The sequence below is a fragment of the Monodon monoceros genome, unplaced genomic scaffold (assembly GCF_005190385.1).
Source record: "Monodon monoceros isolate NGI ecotype Baffin Bay Population unplaced genomic scaffold, NGI_Narwhal_1 Super_Scaffold_6, whole genome shotgun sequence".
NCBI lineage: Eukaryota > Metazoa > Chordata > Mammalia > Artiodactyla > Monodontidae > Monodon > Monodon monoceros.
This window is the reverse complement of record NW_021703783.1, coordinates 3520685-3544948: the sequence shown is the minus strand read 5'-3', so window position 1 is coordinate 3544948 and position 24264 is coordinate 3520685. Positions and strand designations below refer to the sequence as shown.

The following is a 24264-nucleotide window of genomic DNA, read 5'->3' as shown; positions in this document are numbered from 1 at the left end:
ACTTCACCTGCGATTTCCCTGGTCCACCCCATCCCACTGCAGCAAACAGGCCCAGGCTCCTAAAGGCTGAGATAAGATAAAAGGCTATGGAAACAGCAAAGCTGGAGACGGGAGGATGGCTCCCTGCCGAAGGGGTGTCCAGCTGGTCCTCAAAGGGTGGGTGGGATTTCCATGGGCAGGGCTGGAGATTCAGGGACAGAATTTTTTTACCTAACCCCACTTGCACCTAAAAATGAGGGTAGATGATGGTGGTGGTGATGATGGTGATGGTGGTGATGGTGATGGTGGTGGTGGTGATGGTGATGGTGATGGTGGTGGTGATGGTGATGGTGGTGGTGGTGATGGTGATGGTGGTGGTGATGGTGATGGTGGTGATGGTGATGGTGATGATGGTGGTGATGGTGGTGATGACGGTGATGGTGATGGTGGTGATGATGGTGATGATGGTGATGGTGGTGATGGTGGTGGTGATGATGGTGATGATGGTAAAGATGATGGTGATGGTGATGGTGATGATCCCTAACAGTGACTGAGGGCCCACTGAGTGCCAGGCACTGTGCTAAACACTTCACGAATATTATCTCATAAAAGCCTAATAATAAGTGAGGTACTGAAATTTACAGGCGGAGAAACTGAAGCTCAAAAATTCAGTCAGTTGCTAAGCCCAGAGCTAGCAAGTAACAGAGCCAAGACGTGAACCATTTATTATCTGACAGCAAAGCTGTGCTCTTGAGCCTGACACCGTGGCTGGACCAGTTCAGTCCCACCAAGCCTGACAGCTTCTGCTGGGAGCCAGGCTCTGTGCTCAGAAGTGGGTGGCAAAGCAAGGCCAGGCAGGAAGCCCAGCCCTGGGAGGGGAGAATGAAGGCCAAAGGCAATGTGGACAATGCCTCGGTGGAGGTTGGCACAGGTAGGCACCTCGTCAAGGTGACTGAGTTCCAAGGGGAGCAGACAGTGGGCTCCAGTCTGTAGGAGAAGCTGAGGTCCACGTGAGGAAGGGAAGGTGTCTGGGGTCACGTGGGCAAATCTAGAACTGGGACCTCTAAGAAAATAGGGGAGGGGATGGGGAGAGGAAGGAGAGGCTTTGAGGGGGGAGAGGAGTGGGGGAGACCTGAGGGGAAGGCAGACGGCCGGGGGCGGAGAGCAGCCAGCGCTTTCTGCACCAGGCAGCCGAAGCCACCCCAAGCCCATTGGGCTATAAATGGCAGTCCCTGGCACCGGCCCAAGCTGTACAGATGATTTTCCTGAGAACAAAAGGCGCCCCTGAAGGAGCCAAATCCTGCTCCGTCTCCAAATGTCAAGACAGCTTTTGCTAACCTGAGTCTGTCCTCAGCATCGTTCTGCCATGCTGAGGTCCCGCAGAGGGACAGAAAGGGGCCTGCAGGGGGTACCGGGGCCGCAGGGGGAGCAGAGGAGGGCGTGGGAGCAGGGGGGCTCCCGGCCCGGGTCTCACTGCATGTTCCTTCCCAGCTGTCTTCACCGTCTCCCCGCCCAGCCTGGGATCACCCTTTTCTCCCATCTTGACCGTGGTCCATGCAGTCGGTAGTGACCTGAGCTAGATCTTCTAGCACCATCTGTCTGCCTCTAGGTAGGGGCCGGAGCTCAGCTGAAGGCGGAACGTTCTAAGGGTGGGTGTCGGGCAGCAGCAAGGCAGGCATGGCTGTGTCGGGCACCTGGGACTCTCCTGTCCCTCATGACCACACCACAGATACAAAGCTTTCATGCCTGCCTTTGGCCAGAGATGAGCCTGGTTCCACCCTCCCACCCACTCTCCTGCACCCGTGTTTCCTATCACCTGGGCTGAGAGAGGAGCTTTCAGCAAAGCAGTCTTGCAGTCAGCCTCCCCAGAAGGAAGCACGGTGCTGGAGCAGATGCCACGACCTGGCTCACTGCTCTTCCCCCTAGGGGTCGGAAGCCTGCACGACTCGGGGACGGGGAGAAGGGTCTAGACACCGCTGGTCCTACAAGCTGGAGCTGTCTCCCTGTGCATCGCTCCCAGGCTTGCTCATTTGTCAACTGTCACCCTCATGCGCCCCTCTAGCGTTGGCTTTTTAAAGGCACAGACTCTCTCTAGAGCCCCCTGTGGCGAGGCCAGACACTGATGCATGTCACAGAGCGCCAGCTGCTGTCACCAGCTGGCACCTCTCCATTATACTGTGCCCCTGAATCTAACTCTGGCATCTCAGCAGAGCCCGCCCTCACATGCTTTTTCATTACTTCAGACTCAAGCACCTTCCAAGGCTGTGCTCCCTGGAAGCCTCTTCCCCCAGGTCCTGCCACGCACCTTTCTCAGTTCTCACCCTCCCTCTTTCCCTAGGGCTCACAGAGGGGCCTCCTGCCGTGGCTCTCACTGGGTGGTCCCCACACCTCTAGCATCAGCATCACCTGGGGGCTTGTAAGAAATGCATGTTCCCGGGCCTCGCTGGCAACACTAAATCAGACTCTCTGGGGTGGAGCCCAGCAATCTATTCCAACACAGGCCCACACACGTGATTCCGCTGCATCCCAGAGACTGAGAACGGCTCGTCTGGAGTTGCGTTTTTCCACACTGTTTCCCACAGAACAGACACTCCTGGAACAAGGGGTTCTGTGGTCAAGTGAGTTTGGGCCAAAAAAAAAAGCTAAAGAGATTTCTTTTCTTTTCCAGCTTTCTTGAGATAAAATTGACATACATCATTGCGTAAGTTGAAGGCATACAGTGTAATGATTTGATATATGTGTATACTACAAAACATAAAGAGATTTCTTAATTGCAATCCTTTTAAGGCTTTAATTTGCTAAAATGACTCGTGAATCTCCAAGAGGGAATGAGGGTGTCTAGTGCTACCAGTGTAATAGCTGTGGCATTCTTTTTCCCTGAGAGAGCTATAAACATCTCTAGAAATTACTGTTCTGAGGGAAGCCATCTGAGGTCTCTGACTGAGGGCAGTGTTTCTCTCTTACGATCTGTGTCAGTCACCTTGGGTGGGTATCAGGCCCCACCCCAGACCAGCAGAATCCATTCCTGCGAGGGTGAGGGCTACCAGCCTGCACTTTAACAAGCCCTCCCGGGGCTCCCTGTGAAGCCCTGGTCCAGGCAAAGTTGGGGACAGCTTCTTGCCTTCTCCATTCCTCTGCGACCCCTGGCGCAGCCCTCAGAGGCCAGCCTGGCTCTGCCTCGGTGCTCCTGAGGCTCCCAGACAATGCGAGAGCCGGGCCAAGGTCACCTGAAGGAGAGGCAGCCACGGGTTACAGAAAGCACCTTGGCTCTCACAGCAAAAGGACCGGGATTGGGTGAGGGCTCCGCCACCTGCAGGCTGGGTGACCTGGGCCGGTCCCTATCCCACTGTCACGGCCAGGGTCACGGCGTGGCTCAACTCCAAGGGCAGCCCTTGGCAGCCGCGTACTGTGTCCCGGTGCTTCCCGGCGCTTCCCGGCAGCCCCTGGCAGTCTGTTTGTGGCACAACGGCCATGCCTGCTTCACATCGGGATGGCGTTGCAGCCGCACGTCACCTGCTCTGTCTCCCAGATCTGGAACTGCTGGGAAGGAATCTACTGGAGTTGTTGCGCCTGACCTGTTCTTTAAATAAACTGGGGCTGTTTTCCAGCTATTAGTCACTTTCCCCCCAAGCCTCCACATACTGAATTCTCTTCTTATATCCTCAGATAATTTGGCTGCAAGAGATGTCAGGTTAATTGGGTGCCTGGCTCCTGGCTCTTCCTCCTTAATGGGCTTACAAAGCAGACTTGCCATGCATCCCCCCCCCCCAAGCCAACAGGGGCCTCTCTCTCCTTTGACTTGAAGGACGTCACCAAGCACCCTCTCTGCTTCCTTTATGGACAGATGTGCAGAAAGATACAGCCAATCTCTTCCCCCACCCTCATCCTGCCTGGAGTTGGACGAAGCCTTCGTCCCAGATATGGGTCACATCATCCCTGTGGGACCTGAGCTGGGCAGGTGACTCTATGCTCGGCCGGGGTCACCGTGGAGGCGGAGGGTGTCAGACGGAGGTCACACATTCGGGGCACCTGTGGGTTCTGGCCTTGGTTCTCCCCCTATTCAGGTTATGATGCAAAATCCATTTAACCTTTCCGACCTTCAGTTTCTTCCTCTGTCAAATGGCAATAATTATGTGTCCTGCCTCTTCCACGGGCTTCTGTGATGAGTAAAGATGCTGTGTGTGTAAATATTCAGAGGCAATTCTAAAGTGTGATAGAGGAGAACAAGACTTGCATCTCTGGCCAACTGACTCTCCGCCCCGGTGTTACTTGGGGATGCTGCCTGAGCCCTTCTCTGGCCCTGGACACAGTGGCCTTGGCTGCCCTTAGCGCTCCGTTCCTCTGGCTGCCTGAGCCTTGTCCTCGCCCTCCACACCGTCTACTCCCTGGGCTCTGAGCTACCCCTCTTCCCCAGAGGTTTCTGAGAACTATGCAGTTGCTATCTTCAAGAACATGCCCATCATGGAAACTCAGTCATTTTCTCCAGACGCTGACACCTGGTCCCTCCTGCTCCTAGTCTGTATTCCTGTGGCATCTGCTGGTCCAAAGCTACTGGTTACATTCTGCCCTTTTTTACCGGCAAACAGTCTCATGCAAATTTTCTCACAATTGTAGGTGTTGCTTCTACAGCCAAGAAGTAAATTCCTTCAGACCGGTACCCGGATCTTATGCGTCACTGTTTCCCCCTTAATGCTCAGTACAGAGCTGGGGGTCAATAAGGGTGTGATGATTAAAGTATCCTTCCACTTCCACCGGGTCAATGCTGCCCTTCATAAATATATTATGCAAGGTTCCTTCCCACCATGCAACCAGAGACCTTTCTTTCCCCTTGAGAGGGCGGGGAGGGAGGTGGCAGCAAGGAAGACAAAACTGAGAAGAATAATCATGAGAATCTGAATAATACTCAACACTCTTTGGAGGAGTCAGTGGTGCCCCAAGTGTCTTTACCGAGAACTGTCTTATCATCTCCCAGGATTTCTAGGAAAAGGAAATATCTTGCAAATACAGAATGCATTTACTAACCCCCATATTTCCATCCATGTAGACTACAAGTGGCTTCAAGTACAGATTCGAGCGTATCTGTAGACGCTTTTCCAACAGTCTCTTCACAGCGAAGTGTTGCAAGACCAGAATTGCAGGGAATGGGGCTGAGTTTCAGAGAAACTGACTGGCTGATTTAGTCCCCACGGTGGGGCTGTTCAGGACCCGAGAACTGGCCCTTCACAGAGTCTCTGGCCCCGTCATCCGTCCAATAAGCCAATGGCTGGAGATAAATGAGCTACAAAGTCATAAATCAGAAAGAAAGTCACAAGTTGTAGGCCAAGACCAAAGCCACATCAGCTTAATCCAGATTCCCATCTGGTTTCCCAGGACTCCAGTTCTAGGAAACCCATTTGCTTGAAATAAATATCTTTCCATCCAGATTCTTAGCAGAAGTGAGTAACTCCTTTAATCAGAGATTCCAACGTATTTACTGAAAATACTGATGTTCCAGCTAGAAAGGGAACAACGTCAGCCACCAGATCTACTCCAAAGGTGGCCTCAAATTAGCCAACGACAGATCCCAGGAATCTGGATTTTTCAAAGCACTCCCAGGCAATTCTGACGGTCAGTTTAAAAGCTGAACAAAACATGTGAAATAACAGTTTTCAAGACGCTGAACATCGGGCAATGAAGAACTGTACCTTTGAAAGCTGACAAACAAACAAGGCAAACCCCATGACACCTCAGCTTACTGCCTGGTATATCTGAGCTGGGTTGTAGGGAGTGGAAACCCAGGCAGAGAGAGGCATCTGCCTTGGTGGAAGAGACAGAGGTGGGAATCAGGAAAGCAAGACAGCTAGAGTTTGAAAGGCAGAGTGCTGGAGGGTAGAAGACTCTACAGAGGGGGGGCTTTGGAGATCTGGAGTGAGTGCCCCTCAAGTCTTCAGCTGAGACTGACCAAACTATGCATGTGAAGAAACTACCTGAGACCAGGAAAAGAACGACAAAGAAGATAAAGGGACGACTTTACGGTACTCACACGGGGCCAGTAAAGGGCTCTTGTCTCCCCAAGCCAGAGTGGAAAAACCTCATAATTCATGAATACTCAGAAGACTATTATCCCCCCTCAGTGGTGGAAAATTAGCCCTGGATTAAAGACTGCTCTGATTCCACCTAACAAAGCTTAAAAGCAAGACCTGAAAGGGTTAAACTCTCCAAGTGATTTAACTGCATCCCAGAACTAAGCTTAGAAATACAAAATATCCAAAAAGTATCCAGCTCCCAACAAGGTGTGGATTGCACAATGTCCAGCGTTCAGTCAAAAATTATCAGGCTTGCCAAAGAAGTGGGAAAATGCTACCTATAATGAGGAGAAAAATCCATCTCTCCAGACCAACCTAGAAAGGACAAAGATGATGAAATCAGTAGACAAGGTCTTTAAAATTATTACTGTAACTGTATTTCACATGTCCAAGAAACTAGAGGAAAGATTAAGTGTGTTATGTGGCGACGCAGAAGGTAGAAAATGAACTTCTAGAGATAAAAACTATATGTGATTTTAAAAAATACACCAGATTAGATTAATAGCAGATTACATGTCACAGAAGAAAAGATTGACACAGGCAATAAAAACTACCCAAAATAAAACACAGAGAGAAAAAGATTGAAAACAAAAAGCTAAACAGAGCATCAGTGAGGTGCGAAAGAACTTCCAGTGAGTCAGTACACGTGTGGCTGTGGTACCCAAAGGAAGGGGAAACAGAAAAATACTCAATGAAATATTGAAATGGTGGCTGAAATTTTCCAAATTGACAAAAATCATAAACTTATAGATCCAAAAAGCTCAGCAAACCCTGAGGAAAAGAAATTAGAGGGAGAAAAACACACCAAACTATATCACAATTAAAGCTTAAACCACTGATAAACAGAAAATCTTAAAAGCATCCAGGGACGGGGGATAGAGATACGTTACATACAAAGGAACTGATATAGGAATGAGAGCCAACTTCTTATAAGAAACAACACAGGAAGACAGGACGGCACCACCTTTAAAATACAGAAAGGAAAAAAAAAAATCTCTCAACTTGGAATTTTATACCCAGTGAAAATATCTTTCAAAAATAAAGCCAAAGTACAGATTTTTATAGACATACAGAGGTGAAAGATTTCATTATCCACAGGTCCACATTATAAGAAATGTTAAAGGGCATCCTTTGGGCAGAAGGAAAATGATAACAGATGGAAATCTGGATCCACACCAAGAATGAAGTGCTCTGGAAAAGTAACTTTTATGGATAACCATAAAAGACCTTTTCCTTATTATTTAAATCTCTTTAAATGATTATTGACTGTTTCAATTAAAAAATAATAACAATGTCTTCTAGGATTTATAACATAGGTAGGAATAAAATGTATGATGGCAATAGCACAAAGGCCAGGAGGGAAGGAATGGAAGTACACTGCTGTATGATTCTTATAGTACATGTGAGGTGCTGTAATATTACTTGAAGAGAGACTATAAGTTCATTATACTTACTACAAGCTCTAGGCATCCACTTTATAAAAGCACAAAAAGTTATACATAATAAGCCAGCAAAGAAGATTAAATGGAATCTTAAGAAATACTCAGGTATCGTCCCCCAAAAAAGGCGTAAAAAGAGCGCAAGTGTAACAAAGAACAGATAAGTAACATAGAAACAAATAGCAAGATGGTAGGTTTAAACCCTACAGGATCAATATAATATTTATAATTACATTAACTATAAATGGTCTGAACACCTCAATTAAAAAACAGAGGCTATCATATTAGATTTTCTAAACAACCACATGCCTCCCTGTTTGAAACTTACTTTTAACGCAAAAACAGTTTTTAAAAAAGGATGAAAAACAATATACCATGTTAACTTGAATAAAGGGAAAGCTGGAGTAGCTATAAGAGTATCAGAGAAAGTAGATTTCACAGCAAATAATATCAAGAAAATGAGGATCTCTTCATAATGATAAAGTGGTCACTTCATCAAGTAGACACAGCAATTTCAAATGTTTATTCATCTAATAAAAGAGATGCAAAATATATGAAGCAAAAACGGACAGAACGAATCATGAGGGAAATGCAAATTGAAACCACAAGGAGACACCACCTCACACCCATTAGGATGGCTAATAATTAAAGAAAACAAAAAAACGGGAAAATAAGTGTTGGCAAGGATGCGGAGAAACTGGAAACCTTTTGCAATGAGAATGAAAAATGGTGCATTCACCATGGAAAAGTTTGGCACTTCTTCAAAAAATTAAAACTAGAGTTACCATATGATCCAGTAATTCCACTTCTTGGTATATGCCCGAAGTAAGTGAAAGCAGGGTCTTGAAGAGATATTTGTGCACCCATGTTCATAGAAGCATTATTCATAATAGCTAAAATGTGGAAGCAACCCAAGTGTCTATTAATGGAAGAACGGACAAGCAAGATGTGGTCTATACATACAATGGACTATTATCCAGCCTGAAAAGGGAGGGAAATTCTGACACATGCTACAACATGGATGAACTTTGAGGACATTATGCTAAGTGAAATGAGCCAGACACAAAAAGACAAATACCGTATGCCTCCCCCTACATGAGGCACTTAGATTAGTCATATCCATAGAGACAAGTAGAATGGTGGTGGCCAGAGGGTGGAGGGGAGAACGGGAGTTATTGTTGAATGGGCACAGAAGTTCAGATTTGCAAGACGAAAAGAGTTCTGGAGACGGATGGTGGTGATGGTTGCACAAAAATATGAATGTACTTCATACCATTGAGCTGTACGCTTAAAAATGATTACGACAGTAAGTTTTATATTATGCGCATCTGACCACAACGAAAAAAATGAAGAAAAAAACTGATAGAAGCAAAAGGAAAAACAGACAAAACCTGATTATTCTGGTGGCTTGAAAAGCATTAAAAAATCAGCAATCCCTGGATTTAAAGCCTATGAAATCTGGATGCAGCATTTCCCATTTTATCTTTTCTATCCCTTTCAAAATTCCTGAATCAAGAGACTTGGCTGGGAGTGGTGGTGAACACAACACATTAAACATTTACTTGTCAAATGAGCACTTTAGTGCAAATTCACTCTCAAGGTCCCTTCCCTCCTGAGAGGAGGAAGAAAGTACATTGTTATAATGATGGGAAAGAGGATGAAGACAAGCCCAAGAGGCCATTTTCCCAGGGCATACCTGTGGCTCAGAGACAACAAGTCACTGGTTCAAGGTCATAGAGTCAGAAACTGGTGGAAGGTGGAGTCAGACTCAGGAGAGGCAGTGCTGCCCCGAGGCTGAGACTCTGACGGGCAGGAAACCAATAGTGACAGCCCTGCCTCCACAAAAACACTTTCCCGGCAAAGTCATCCCACTTAGGTCCCACCGTGCGGCGCTCTGGACGCTCTTAAGCACCTGGTCATTTTCCCCATTGAACACAATCACCTGTCCCTCTCGTGAATCACCCCACCCTGGACCCCATCTCCAACAAACTGGCGAGGGCCCGCCTTTATGTAGGTTCATAAAAGATCTTGGAGAGGCAAGCGTCTGACTGGGCAGCCGGTGAAGTTTCAGCGAGCCTCAGCCCCAGAGCAAGGACCACACGATGAGCGAAGGCTACGTTGAGACCTGGGAGCTCTTTCTCCAGCCCCGGCTTTGCCCCTGCCTCGCTGGGCATCCTTGACCAACCTTTACCCTCTCTGGCCTTGGATTCCCGTCCGTGGAAAGTGGCGGCACCGGATTCGAGGCTGTGGACCAAGCAGGCAGGTATGTGGAGACCACGTGGGCCGCGTGCACAAGCGGGTGGGTGCGGACACCCCTGTGGGGAGCAGGAACCAGGAGGCCAAATGAAACATCTGTGCAGGGAGGTTTGGCCCATGTCCTCCTGTTACTTACCAGCATTGTGCTCACACCTGGGGGACTGAAGCCCAGAGAAAGGAGAAGATCCGTGGAAGATGAGCCCGGAAAAATAGGTGCACAGCCCTGAGAAGCCAGCTGGGAGGAGAGCCTGGGCTGGTCACAGTCACCAAACACAGAAAACAGAAAGCACCGGAGCCCGGGGCAGTGGCCGGTGCTGACGGAGCCTGCTCCCCAGAGCAGGCCAGAGGAGGAACCAGCCAGGCAGTCCAGCCACGCAAGGCTGGGGGGAAAGGGACGGCGGCTGAGGTAGCTGGGGTCAGTGAGAGCAGTGGTCCTCAGACCCTGGTGGACATCCCACCTCCACTGAGGCTGGATCCCAGCCTCGGATCCAGTCAGTCTGGGGTGGGGCTGAGAATCTGCATTTCTCCCAAGTTCCCAGATGATGCGGGCGTGGCTGCTCCAGGGATCCCACCAGTAACCAGCAGGAACTTGGGTCCTGGGACGTGGCTGCTCGTGTTTGGGACCAGCGTCCGCCACTTCCTTGCTCTGTGACCCTGGGACATTCACTGCATCTTTCTGAGTCGCAGTTCCCTCTCTCGCAAGCCAGGGACATTATTAGTATCTGCCCTCAGCGTTATTTAAGAATGAAATTAGATTATCCACGGAAAGAGCTTGGGAAGATGCTTGGGGCAGAGTAAGTGCTGGGTGAACACCATCAAGTATTTCTGTTCGTAAGGGCAGCTTAGCGGAAGCCCCCGGTGCTGGTAAGATGACCCCACGGTGACCTCTACGTGTCAGGGCTCAGGAAGAGAGAAGTTACTCTCAGCCCAGAGGTGGTGAGGGCTCATGTGGAAGCCTCAGTTTAGGGGAAGAGTCGACGGTGGAGCCTACAGGGAAGGAGCTGGAGGAATAACTGTTCTGAGCTCACTCCCCTCCCTTCTCTGATCTGCTGATGCTCCGTTGGTGGCGCCCCAGCTCACAACACCCCACCATGGGACCCTGCCAGCCAGCAGCCTGGGGGAGCTGGGGTGGGAGGGGAGCCTGTCCATGCAGTTCAGCTTTCTGGGGCAGAGAGCAGGGTGGAGAAGGATGGAGAGCACGTTAGAGGTGCAGATGTAAGACAGCAGCACGCTTGCACATCGTTTCATGCATACCCTGCCCGCTGAGGCAGGGCGACCCCCTAATCCAGCCAAGAGCTGGGGGACTCGGAAAGGCTCCAAGGCTCTGGGTGAGCAGCTCCTCTCCAAACCACATCCTGCGGCTAGAAATACCAGCCACACCCCAACACGGATCTGGTCCCTGGCACTCCCAGCAAGGTAAGCGGGACGGTCCTGGTTCGAGCCCCGGCCAGGGCTCTGGCACTGAGCCATCCAGGCACCTACCTCGAAGGAGACTGAGCTCTTTGGCTTTCTGTGGGGAACAAGAGACCACCTTGCAGGAAGCAGAAGAGAGAGGATGGATTTAGCCGAGACTGGAAAATAGACACAGCAACCTGACACATGGAACAGTCAGGGCTCAGAGCCCGGCTTTGGCCCTGAAATCAACTCTCTGGCCTTGACAGCGGACCTCTCCTCGGAGCCTCCCTCTCCAAAGGACAGTCACTATTAGTCCTGCCTGTTTCTCTTCCCAGCTCCTCCTTAGCCTTCAGGATTTGGGGCCTAGAAAAGGATTCCCAGATGTGTTAAGTCACACTAGGCTCCTTGGATGAAATCACTAGAGCCGTATCTAGCCACAGTCATAGATATGACTGTGATTATTCATTATCTAAAATTGGACGGGATAAAGTACTGCAAAATAATACACTGTAGGGAATGTTCTGCCGAGGCAACGGACTGAATTAAAACCATCGCTGTGAAACATTTCCCACTGGTGACCTGCGGTGTTCTCTTTACTCACATGCTGGGTACCACACACTTCCCTGACACTGACGGGAAAGTGACGTGTAAGAGGCAAGTGGCCGGCTTTCCGAAAAGGTCCAGGCACAGTGAGGTGTAGACACTGTGACAGGGAGATTACCTTGAAGAGAGAAGATGGTATGCACCCTGTCACGGGCACGATTCATGCACTGAACACTGCGACAGGAAGAGCAGAGTTAGCGCTGGAAACCTGAAGGGTGTCTCAGTGACTCACTGGTCCTGTCCCCTGGCTTCAGGTAAGATGTGATCAACCAGCCCAAAGGGTCCAAGGGGCTCCCTGGGGGTCACTCAGCCAGCCCCTCAACCTGAATACGAAATCCCCACTCACCCCGAAACATACGGAAACTTAAATAAGAGTTATCTGCTCAACAGGCACTTGCCCTATTCGGGTTAGGAATCAGAGCTCTGCAGAGAGGCTTCTGGAACCCCCAAGACCCAGCCCATTTTGTCACAATGGCAAGGGGAAGAAGGACAGCCTGGAAGCCTCCCATTAGCACTTTCTGGGAGGGTGGGGTGATGCCGGGCGGATTGAACGACGTTTCCCATAAGGAACGACCAGAGCACCTCTCCTTACGGGTTCAGCCACCTGTCCAGGTTCACTCCCTGTCATAACCTTTGTCCTTCTTCCTCCTAAAGGATAAGGCTCCTTGGTAAACCTCAAACTCCCTGATTTTGTTTTCTGCTGTGCTCTCAGGGTCAAAGCCAGCTCAGAAAAGACACGCCCCCCTAGTAAGCAAGCTGCAGAGTGTGGACTATCACCCAGGTCTCCTGAACCCCATGAGCTCAAACCTGAAGTTCTTTAACACCCAAGCATCTCCACCAGGGCCAGAAGAGAAGGAGAACGGTGACCCTGGTGTTAACTCACAACGTCCAGCGGCTGCAGAACAAACACCCGCCTTTGCTCCTCTGAGCAAAGCGTCTCTACCCATAACTCATGCACTCACTCAGCCAGCATCCACTGAGGCCACCTGGAGTGCAGGCGTCACGCTGTCGTGAAGAGGACGGCCTGGCAAAGGGCAGGGACAGAAGCGGGGCGGTGGCTGCAGTGATCCAGACAAAGGATGATGAGGGTCTGACTGGAGGCAGCGGGATAAGGAGAAGGAGATGCAAGTAAAGGATGGGAAGAAGGTAGATTTGGCAGGATTCTCTTGCAAATTCTCTGGGGAGGCCCCTGGTATGACTGCTGACCAGTGCCCTTCAAGGAGGCAGGAACCCGGGGCAGGAACAGATGCACAAGCTCGGAGGAAAGGTAGGGAGCTCGGTTTGGGTCGTGGTGGACTTGAAGTGCTTGCCACACACTGAGGAAGAGAAACCCACCCAGGAGTGCAGGTCTGGACGTCACAAGACGGGCAGGAGGATGAGGTCATCCAGGGACGGGAAGCCGGGGTCAGCGTCACTACCAGCGGGAAGGAAGAAGGATCCACGGGAGGGCTGGAGAGAGAATAGCCACAGGTGCGGGAGAGATGGGAGGAGGGAGGACGCACGACCCCGAAGAGGAGAGGGAATCGGGAAAAACGTCGCGTCGCATGCCGTCGATTGACCAGGTGAGATTAGAGACCGTTGCAGTCAGTTAACAAGGGGGCCTCCAAGGCCTGGGGCGAGAAGATGTCAGAGGACGGTGACTGCAGGGATGGCCGTCGCATCACCCCTCCTCTGGGCCCCTGGCATAGCGCTCGGCTGCTGGCACCAGCCATGGTACCAAAGGAATACAACATCCTGGCTCGGCCTGGATCCTGGGAGACATGCCAGGTCCCAGTACTTTAGAAATAATGGTCCAGCAGCGCACACTGCGGAAGACAAAGAAGTATGGCACTGACAGATTTGAAACTCAAACCTTCCCTTTCGTTCCCTCTACCCCGTACGCTTTCGGAACAGGCGAGACCCATGGCACATCAAGTGTCTGGTCATGCGGGGGTTAAAGGAACCACTGCCCAAGACGGGAGCCTCTCCAAGATGTAGGTCCCCAGAGCCCGGGGCCAAGAAGCTGAGGCTGCCTGCCCCACCAGCTGAACCGCGAGCCCTGCACGTCTCTCCTGCCCGAAAAGGAAAGAGCCATCGCTCTCAGCAGCGCAGAGGGCCCAGCCTGGGGAAGGGTAGAGCCCGAGCCAGCAGGCGGAGAGCAGAAGCGCAGGCAGAGGTTTCCGGAGGGAGGTTCGTTCTCCTGCCGGCCTCCTCCCCTTCCGCCCTGTTCAAGTCAGGACCCTGGAAGAGGTCAGCTCCCCGCCAAACCCAGACGGGCGGCACCTCTTTGCTTGTCCCCAAACCTCCACTTTCTACACCATTTGCCACCTCGAGGGGAAAGCGTCTCGCGTGCTCAACAGCACAAGTTTAGCGCACGTGGGCAAGTCTGGAAGGGGAAGCCATGTGGAGGATGGTGATGAGCTGTCTCCATCCCCTCTGGCAGCTCGATAAGGGGAAACAGGCACAAAGTTGGCCTGGAAGGCACCTGAAGCAGCAGGGGAGTCACAGCGAAGTTTAAGGCTTGCACAAAGCCTCCCCGCTTTCCAAAGGTCCTCATGCCCTGGCCTCCATCTAGTTCAGGGCCGCCCTATCAGGTGGGATAGACAAGGACCAACTCAGGCATTTCTCACACGGGTGACTGAGAGTCAGAGGGCAGATGGCAACAGAGTCAGGGCCGCGGGTTCTGCCTCAAGCTTCTCGGCTCTTCCCAGGCTACCTGGTATCCACCGAGGGCCCGAGGAACCAGAGTGAATAATCCAGGGAGGCCGAGGCTGAGCCCCCTTGGTGCTCAGGATGGAACCTGGCTGCCTCGACTAGGGCGTGTGCAGTACCCTCCAGGGGCGGGGGTGGGGCTGAGAGCTCTGGTCTCTGATGCTGAAGCAGAGCTGGAAGAAGAAAGGGAGGTGGGCACAGGCTTGGCCGAGCTTCAGTGACGCCTCCAGGAAAAGCCACCAGAGCTGGCCGTGTGGACAGAAGCCCAGGGCCCTGCTGTACCGGCAGCCCAAGCCGCTGGTTTGCTTTTCTTTCCCTCCTGGAATATGGAGCATCTTATTTTTAACTTTATAAATAGAAGAGTGAGTGACAGCGCCGGCCTAAGACAGTCGCATCCTCCCGCAGAGCGCCGGCCCCAGAGCAGGAGGCTGGGGCCCCCGAGAGCCTGCAGCTAGGAGCCAGAGCCTCAGGGCTGTTCAGACCCCGTGTCTGGACATATCTGCCTCCCCCACCCCACCACGGCCCCTGCTCACATCAGCCAATGATGGAGCATCAGGCCTAGTGGCAAGGAAATACATTGTCTGATACAAACCCCGAGGCTGCCCTGCTTCGAGTAAGGTTCCGCAGGGCTACCTCCACGGTCTCTCTGCCCCCTCTTCCCACCGCAGAAGTGCAGGGAATTCCCCCCACGGCCCAGGCAGAGCCCTGACCGCCCCCTTCCGCCCTTTCTGAGACTTAAGGCTTGCCTTGTTCAGGAGGGTACGAAACGTATGCCCTTGTTTGTCTGAAAAATCTCCTCTTACCCAGTTTGCACTGAGTGTCACCATTCTCTCTGCAGTCCTGCCCTTGTCGCACAGCGGTGAACATCTGTCTGGGGCGGCTTACCTGCAGCCTTGCTTTGGGTTGGCAGATGACGGCTGTGACCTCAGAGACTTCCTTTTTAGGGGACGCTGGGTGACTGACGGTCCCAACCAGCGTAGAAGGAAGGGAGCCATAGATAATGATTTAAACGCCAGCATCCACAGAACATTTTCAGTGCAGGAAAGGTATATGTCACAATGATCACTCGTAGAACAAAAGGTCTGTAACCTCTAACAGGTACCAGGCGCTGTGCTAGGTGCTGGGATCCGATGGTGAACAGCACGGATGGAGCCCCTTCCCTCACAGAGTTTACGGTGGACTTGCAGACAAGGAAGTCAGCCAGCGAGTAAAAAGCGATACACACTGTGACAGAGGATGCACAGGTACTGTAGGATCACACGGCGGGAGAGCTAAGTCTGACTTAGATAAGGGGGTGGAGCCAGGGAAGGCTTCCTGGAAGAGGTGACATCTAAGCTGAGACCTGACGGAAGAGTAGGAGGTGATGAGGGGAGGGAAGGAGATGAGTGTAGCTGGAGCAGAAGGGAAGGACTTCAGAGAACAGCATTCAGGGGCATGAGCTTGCGGAGCCAGCTAAGCCACGGCAAGGAGGTGGGTCCTTCTCCGATGATAACGGAAAAGCCACTGAACGCGTCTGAGGATGGGAGAAGCAGTCAGGTCGCCACTTCAGAAGGCATGTTCGTGCTGCTGTGAGGACAGACCAGAGCCAGGCACGGCTGTGTGGGGGGCATCCAGGAGGTGATGCAGAGATCCAGGCAAGAGAAGGAGGGCATGCCCAGGACGGCCAAAGTGGGACCCAAAAGAGGAGGACAAACTCAGGGCAGAGGACAAGCCGATGAGGTGCAAAATCACCAGGATATAGCCATGGAGACAGGACAGAGGAGATGGGGCCTGTGCCTTGGGCAACTTCACACTCGGCAAGATGACGACCAGCAGGAGGGGGCAGAGGGGTGGGAAGCGGTGACACCAGGAGGGGCCCTGAGGAGTCTGAGGTCCCTGTGTGGCACCTGAGCGGAGGCGTCCTGCGGGCAGCCAGACATACAGCCCAAGCTCGAGGGCCGGATTTGGGCTTCGGCTGGGAACCCTCAGCACATCAGGGAGGAGGCGTGAGGTGGCCTGGGGAGAGCGTGTCGCGCCAGAGAGGGTGGCCACCCAGCCCCCACCTGAGGAAAACAGCACCCGAGGTCGCACATCTGCTGCAAAGCCAGGGCTGCTAACCTTCCTGACCCTGACCCTCAGATCCGCTCTACAAGATTCCCACCCAGGGCCTCACTCCCCGCCCCCCCGCCCCCATGTGCCCCCCATACAACCACCCCACCACGTTGAGTCATCAGTCCCTGGGTCAACCCCAGAGCTCCAGGCTAGTGGTTAAATGTGCACCTCATTGTGCGTTACCTGCTCTGAACTGCAAACCACGCGTGACAAGTACATAAGCGCACGAGCACGTGCTTCTGCGCGACGGCCCCGCAGACTCACGTGCGTGCCCACACCCCCACGCGTAAACACACCCGCCGCCCCGCAGCCTGGACGAGGTCGTTTACATCCACCCGTGCTGAAATCCGCAAGGACTCTTCCCACTTTGCACTGCGAAGTTTCCCCCAAAAGCAAAACAAAAGCTAAGCAAATAAACGCAAAGTTACAACAGGAGGAAAAAGGTGAGAACATGCGTCGAGTTTCTTTTTTCTGTCTTCTCCTGTGATTGTATTTAACCTTCATGGATTATAAAAATGGGTGTTAATCCCAGAGGCATGAGGATGAGACTCAAACTCACGTCTGCCTCCAAAACCCTCCCCGACGGTACCCTGGGAACCGCAGCTTTCACTCTGGAGAGCTGGGAGTAGACAGACTCCGTAACAAAAGGAAGTTGGCTGGTGTACGTGTGATGTGCGAGTTTATTTCCTTTATTCATTCAATAAATATTCATCACTTCCCTGCCAGGTGCCTGAAGGCAGAATTGCACTGATGCACGTTAATAGCGAACATCCCTTAATTAGGATCCCATTTACCCTTGTGATGGGCTGCAGTCACTTTTGTGGGATTCTCTGATTGCGTCTCCTTAGAGAAGTGCTGTCATAACTGCCTATCAGGGCGAGATGAAGCCCTTGGATGTAATGCGCCTGGGGGAATTGCAGCCTCTCATTTTCTGGCAGCCCCAGCTGTTAAAGGCCACCCCTTTCCTTCCCTTCAGCTAACAAGAGACGATCCTTCACCATAGAGCTACAGGTGGGGACCTGAAGGAGGGATTTGCTCATCGCAGTTCCCTTTATAGTGGTTTGGTCTCAGCTGTACCACCCTCTGGTTGGGCCTCACCCACCGTGAATGTCCTTTACTGGATTCATGGCCAAGAGGACAGGGTGTTTAACTCGGTAATTAACACCCCATTTGCGGCGCCTGCCTGGGTGATGCCTCTGTCCTCCTCCCCTCCCGCCAGGCCTTGTTCTCCCGCCGTGAGAACATGGGGAACATCAATCCAGTTATGGAGCAGTAGGAGTGGCTCTTGTCCCAGCAGCAGGGCTTGGGGGCACCCGGAGAAGGCCAAGAGGTCTGAAGTGGGTGCCCATCTACACCCCCCTACTTCTCTCCATCCCTAGGCGCTCCGTGAGGTTTTGTTTTCCTGCTGTGGACATTGCGAACACCGGAGCCCTGGACCCCAACACTGAGTGTGCGTGTGGAGTGGGGCAGGCCAGCCCGCGAGGCATGGAGAACCCTGTCCCTCCTGAGAATGTTTGGATCAGTGAGTCCATCACGTCACCAGTGGAGGCCCTTTATTCACCTGTGCGCCCCCCGCCCCTTTGAGACACCACCGGATAAGCCCGGATGATAAATCACAGCTCATCTTGACTACCTGCCGTGTACCTACGTGAGCTTCACACGAAGTCACTCAGTTAACCCTCATAATAGCTCCGCGGGATAAGGTGCTACCACCACGACACAGACGATGAAACCGGGCACAGATGACGGTGTAATGTGTGCACGCCAGGACCCAGCCCGGCTGAGGTCTGCACCCAGGCACGAGCCCCAGGTCCTGCACCCCAAACCTCTGCACAAAACTGCTTCAGGCCCAGAAGCCAGCAACCCACGTGGCTTAACTGTTTGGAAGGTGCCGAGAAAGTCCTTACCGCTCCTGTCCTCCAGAAGAGCCCTTCACGGAAGCTAGGAACGGGCTCACAATGCTACCACTACGATAATTCTCTGGCAACGACAGAAAGCAAATCGCCTGGGAGGACGAGGGGATTGAACATGTGGAGCCGGGTACAGGCTGGCAGAGGCTCCAGCCAGCCTCCACCCTCTCCCACACACGGACGGACGTCTACCAGTTCCTTCCAGTCCCCAAAAGGCTCTCAGTGGGTGGGACCTGGTGTGGGCAAAAGTGAGGACACGCTTCCCACTGGGGATGTGAATAAAAGAGGGGGAAGAGGCCCCAGTCAGCAGCAGGACTGTAGTATAGGACTACTTACTGGTCCTGTAATCTTCGTCAAGACAACCAACCACTGTGAGTTTCCATTTCTTCAACTACAAAATGCGAATAAGAAGAGTTGCTTTGTAATGTTGCGTAAATTAAACAAGGCAACGCATACGAGGCACTGAACACACGCCCAACACAAAATAGGGACGTGAAAATGGCAGCTCTTGTTATAATTTTGCTGCAACTCAAGGAAAAGGGGGCCTGACCAAGGTTCTGTGGCAACAGTGGGCAAGTTGGACAGTGGGCAAGCAGCGGGAGACAGACTTAAAGGAGAGAGACGACCTTCACTGACTCTGCAACTATTCCGAGCCCTCTCTACAGATTCATTGCCATCTGCCAGCCACTCTCTACTCAGACCTACTACGTGTGGGCACCATGTTAGATGACGTTATGAGTTGAATCAAGTCCCCCCAAAAGATGTACTGAAGCCCTAACCCCTGTTACCTGTGAATTTGACCTCATTTGTAAACAAGAACCTCGCTGATGTAATCGGATTAAGATGAGGCCATACTGGACAGGGTGGGCACTGATTCCATACGACTAGTGTCCTTAGAAGAAGAAGAGATACAGACACACGTAGGAGAAAAGGCCACGTGAAGACGGAGGCAGAGAGGCAGTGCTGTGTCTACCAGCCAGAGCATAGCTGACAAGCACCAGAAGCGGAGAAAGAGTCAGGGAACAGATTTCCCCCTAAGAACCTCCAGCAGGAGCCCACCCTGCTGACGCCTGGATTCAGACGTCTGGCCTTCAGAACTGTGAGAGAATAAATTTCAGTTATTTAAGCCCCCAGTTTGTGGCACTTTGTTGCATGAGCCCTAGACAATGAAATAAAACTACAAAGATAAATTTAGAAAACCAAGCTCCTGTCCTGAAGTCTCTGCTATTCATTTCATCCCATGCAAGAAGCTGGATGAGAGTTCAGGTTTAACATGGTGGCCTCGGTCCAGCTTCCAGAAAGGTATACTTTGTTAGTCAAGAGTTTTGCCTGGCCCACCAGCTGGGACTCCCAGACCCAGGGACATCCGGGAGGAACGAGGACTGTCCTGGCCACAAGTTATACTGGGTCCCCGCCACCCATGGGGCATAGCAGTGAGAACTGAAAGCAGGAGGAGAAAGCCGGGGCTGGTATCTTTTCCTCGGTTTCTTCCCAATCCACCATTCTTTGTTTCTCCTGTTAACTTCTCCATTCTTTCCCTTTGTATTTTAAGTGTCTACTCTGTTCCTTCTGCTGTCTTCACAGCCCGGTGGACTGGAAAAAGCAGAGGTCTCAGTGGCTAGAAAACCAGAGTTTGAGTTCCATCATTTACTAGCTGTGGGATCTCGGGCAAGTAACACTAACTTTCCGTGCTTTGGTTTCTTCATCTGTACAATGGGAATAATATGTAACTTGACGTGTTATGTATGGTGTACAGGATGTAACATATGCGTCTATGTATGTAACGTACGACGGCACCCATTCAACGAGATGATATATGCCGAAGCATTTTACGTGTCGTACGGAAAGGACAGAGATCTTGCTATGCACAATTCTTAGATCTTACGTAGGGAAACACTGGTTTTCGATATTACATATCAGGATATACCAGAAAATTAGCACCAAATGTAAAAACAGTCAAGTCGGTGCTAAAGGGGGTAGAAACGGCATTGACCTAAGAGGAAACATGGACCCGACGCCAACACCGAAGCGCTCTGACGTTGGCAATGTTTTCCCGTCTCTTAATTTGAATGATCTGAAGTTCCCATCCGGCTCTAAGATTCTATGACTTTATAAAATTACACTTTAAAAAGAGATCTTTGCTTATGGGTCACCCATTACAAATCTGGAGAAAGCTGTGATACCTGGGGGACTTCTAATAACAAGTGAAGGAGAAAAGCCATTTGAGGTGTGAAGTATCCCGCGGGCCGGGTACCACCGGAGGGGCATGTCTTCTCAAACACGCCTCTCCTGGCTAATCCAGAATTTCAGAGGAAGGGGTTGGAAACGCTCCGAACAGAGGCTGGTAAAGAGGGTGAGACACCCCTCCTGCAGCCCCAAATGCAAAGGCAACCAGACGGTTTTTAATCTCCTTTTAGAATAACATAAACCAAGGTGACTCCAATTGCACCGGAAGAGATGGAGCTCAGACCTAAGGAAGAACTGACTTCCTGACTCTTGAGATGCACAAGGGGTTTGGGGAAGTTGCCTCCTGTGAAGCTTTGTAACAAGCAACCAAGGGGCCAACTGCGTCGTGCGAGCAAGAAGTGGGCTCAGGGCTGGAAGCGCGGACAGAGCGACCTTCGGGAGGCCCCTTCCCGCCCGCGCTTCCCCTCCTCTCGCCAAGTCGGTGCACAATGGGACAACACGCCTGCCTGTCACACAACACGACCCCACCTCCAGCTACCTTGGCAGCTCACATCTCGCCACACTGCTCATTTTTTTCCTGCTGGCACCGTAGACTCCAAGGTGTAAATGCTGTTTTTACAGATTTTTGCACGTTCCGTGCTGGAATGTGATAATCACTTCGCATTTCAGTTAGCACCGAGGAGGAAATGAAACCCACTCCCGAGTCAGAGACGGGAGTGTGGTTTCACCCTCTTTGACAGCCAGAAGCCGGTGGGGGACTCTCTGCAGAGCCACACCTCTCGGGGGCGGGGGGCGCAAAAGACACGTGGGCATCTTCTTAATTCTCCTGAGCTCAGTTCAGGGCTGAAATCCGTGTTTGCTGAGGGATGTAGACTGTGGTTTGGCGATCATTTCAGCTGGAGAAATAAGGAAGTAGGAGAGTCCATCCAGCTGGTGCTTTTCTGGCGCGACTCCTAAAAGCTGACAGGTTGACGATCCTGCAGGCCTCGGGAGCTCACCATGCTCTAAACCCTTTGCACGAATTAATTCATTCAATCATCGCAACAGTCGTACAAGGTCCAGAGGGGTTCGGGGACTTGTTCATCATAACAACACGTCCACTGAGTTCAGTGTAAAGCCAGGCAGTCTGGCTCCAGAGCCCCACGCGCGTCGGAAAGAGACACGATGCAGACCCCAGAGAAGTGGGCCTGGGTCCAGCCTCCTCTTGCCCTTTTTCTTCTCCTCCCCTCCCTTTGTGCTATAGGACCACACTCTTGAGCCAAAAACCCTGAGAAGAGGGAACCATGAGCGACGTCGGAATTCAGCCCATTTCTCCCCATAACTCACAGGGCAGCACCCATTGGTACCCTAACCCCACTGTCCTATTGTAGGAATTTTCCCAGCCCATAATTATTCTCTCTCCCCAGGCCAGTAAGTCAATAGCACATTCCAAAACCAGTCTCCAAAATGACTCCTGTGCTAAAACTATTTTCTCACCCCGGGGGCTTCTCCTCTGAGGTGCGAAAACCCCAATCAGGGAGTCGCACCGTAATAATGCATCAGGCTTTCACCGAGAACCAGTAAAGCAAGCAGAGGCTCAGAAGGGTCCATCATCCCCCAGGGTTCATAATTGGGCATTGTGATTCATCCATTTATCTGCTCTTCAGACAAACACCCCAGGGGAAGAGTCAGTAATAATGGACTATTAAACAGGTACACAGGCAACCAAAGTGCACCCATGCTTCGAGCTTTGCAGCACCTCGATTCCCAGAAACTCCACTCATTTTTTGAGTTTTCAGGGTCCACAATAACCTAAGCACAGGAGTGGGAGGTGGGAAGCCCAATTTTCAGAAAGCCGTGAGCGATTAACACCCAGAAGCCTCACGAGCTTGTTCATAATCCCAGGAATCAGTCAACATTTGTGAGCATTTTAAATTTACTGTGTCAGGTACAGTGTTACGAACAGGGTAGACACCCTCCCCCCCAAAATAGTTCATTATCCAACTGAAGAAACAGACATGTAAAAAGCCAATGGGAGATCAGCTCGGTGCTTTGTGACCACCTAGAGCGGTGGGATAGGGAGGGTGGGAGGGAGACGCAACAGGGAGGAGATGCGGGGATATATGTATACGTATAGCTGATTCAACTTGTTATAAAGCAGAAACTAACACACCACTGTAAAGCGACTGTACTGCAATAAAGATGTTTTTTTAAAAAAAAAGCCAATTATCCTGTAATAGGAAAAGTGAGAGACAGGTGTTAGGAACACAGAAGGAAGGAGAAGGAAAACTCACTCTCCGTGGAGTGGAGGATAAATGGTCGATCTGGGAAGGCTGCTGAGAGGAAGAGACCTTTGAACTGGGTCTTGCTGGTTGAGGAAGATCTTTTGTTTCGAGAGAGAAGGGGGGTGGGTAGAGTAGCCCAGGTAGAGGAACCAGGAAGCACAAAGGCATTCAGGCATGAAGTCAGTGTTTGCAGAGAACTGCATGGGGCAGGTACTGAAGGGCTAAGGAAATGGGCTTTATCCTGTGTCCTAAAGGCAACAGGGCGACATGGTAAGTTTTGAAAGCAATGTCTGATCGTGAGCAGATTTGTACTTCTGAAAGCCCATCGAGGGCTGGATTAGAGGAGAGGACAACAGGAGAGAGGCTGTTGCCTTAGTGAGGGTGATGGCCTCTGCACGGACAGCCGGCTGGGAAGGAGACCAGACAGTAGAAGGTTTCTAATGACACATACGGAGCAGGGGATGATGCCCTCGGCTGAGGAGGAGAAGCGCATCTGAGGGACAGAGCCAGAAAAAGCAGAAACGGAGCTCACCATGCCCACCCTGCCCCCGCCCCAGCTCCAAACTTCACTGGTCAAGGGAGGCTCTGCTCACAAGCAGGTTTTTTTGTTCCCCACTCTCTCCTGCCTGCCTAAGGATTAGAATATCTCTCCCTAAAAACCTTGTGAGAGGTCACCTTCTCCCTGTCACCCTTGCCTGTCCCAACACCACATCTCTCCCTTCCCAAACATCCTCTCTCCCTATCCCTCTCTCCTGCTCCCATCCAAACGTGGCATCTTTTTAGAAGTCACGTAGGGACCTCCCTGGCGGTCCAGTGAGTAAGAATCATTGCGTCCACTGCAGGGGGCAGGGGTTCGATCCCTGGTCGGGGAACTAAGATACCGCATGCTGCACAGTGCGGCCAAAATAATAATAATAATAATAAAAGAATAGAAGTAGCAACGTAGGGCAAAGGGCAGTGAATCAGAAGCAGGGGCAGTCTGTGCTCCAAGGCTGTCTGTCCTAGCTGACCAGGTAACTTTCAGAATTTGCTGAACCTCTCAGCCTCAGCATCCTCACCTGTAAAATGGGGCTAAGAAATGAAAACTAATCTTTGCTTATCTCACAGGATTACGGTGAGGATGAAATGAGATAAAGTGCTTGTAAACCACACCAAGGAAAGGCAGGAAAAGGTGCTACTGAACTATCTGGATCATCTGGCACTACTGTCCACCAGACTGTGAGTTCCTTGAGGGCAGGGGCCTGGTGTCTTCATCTTTGGATCTCGAGAGGCTAATCATTCCTGGCACAGAGTCAGTGTTTGATAAAGATGTGTTGAATTAAAAACAAGGAGCGCTACCACCATAGACACAACACACACACACACACACACACACACACACACA

The 24264-nt window shown here is 51.4% G+C and overlaps 1 protein-coding gene across 2 annotated transcripts in view; it reads right to left on the bottom strand.

Moving 5' to 3' along the window:
- The window catches only part of PRMT8 (protein arginine methyltransferase 8), a 79723-nt gene that overhangs the window by 52557 nt on the left and 2902 nt on the right, over positions 1-24264 (bottom strand). Inside the window, exon 1 of one of the 2 annotated variants that reach the window (XM_029205362.1) lies at positions 2623-2670. The exons of the other annotated variant lie outside the window; for it this stretch is intronic. Within the exon in view, the coding sequence (XP_029061195.1) occupies positions 2623-2670 (48 nt within the window). Of the gene's footprint in view, positions 1-2622; positions 2671-24264 lie in introns of those variants that run through there. 2 annotated transcript variants of the gene reach the window in all.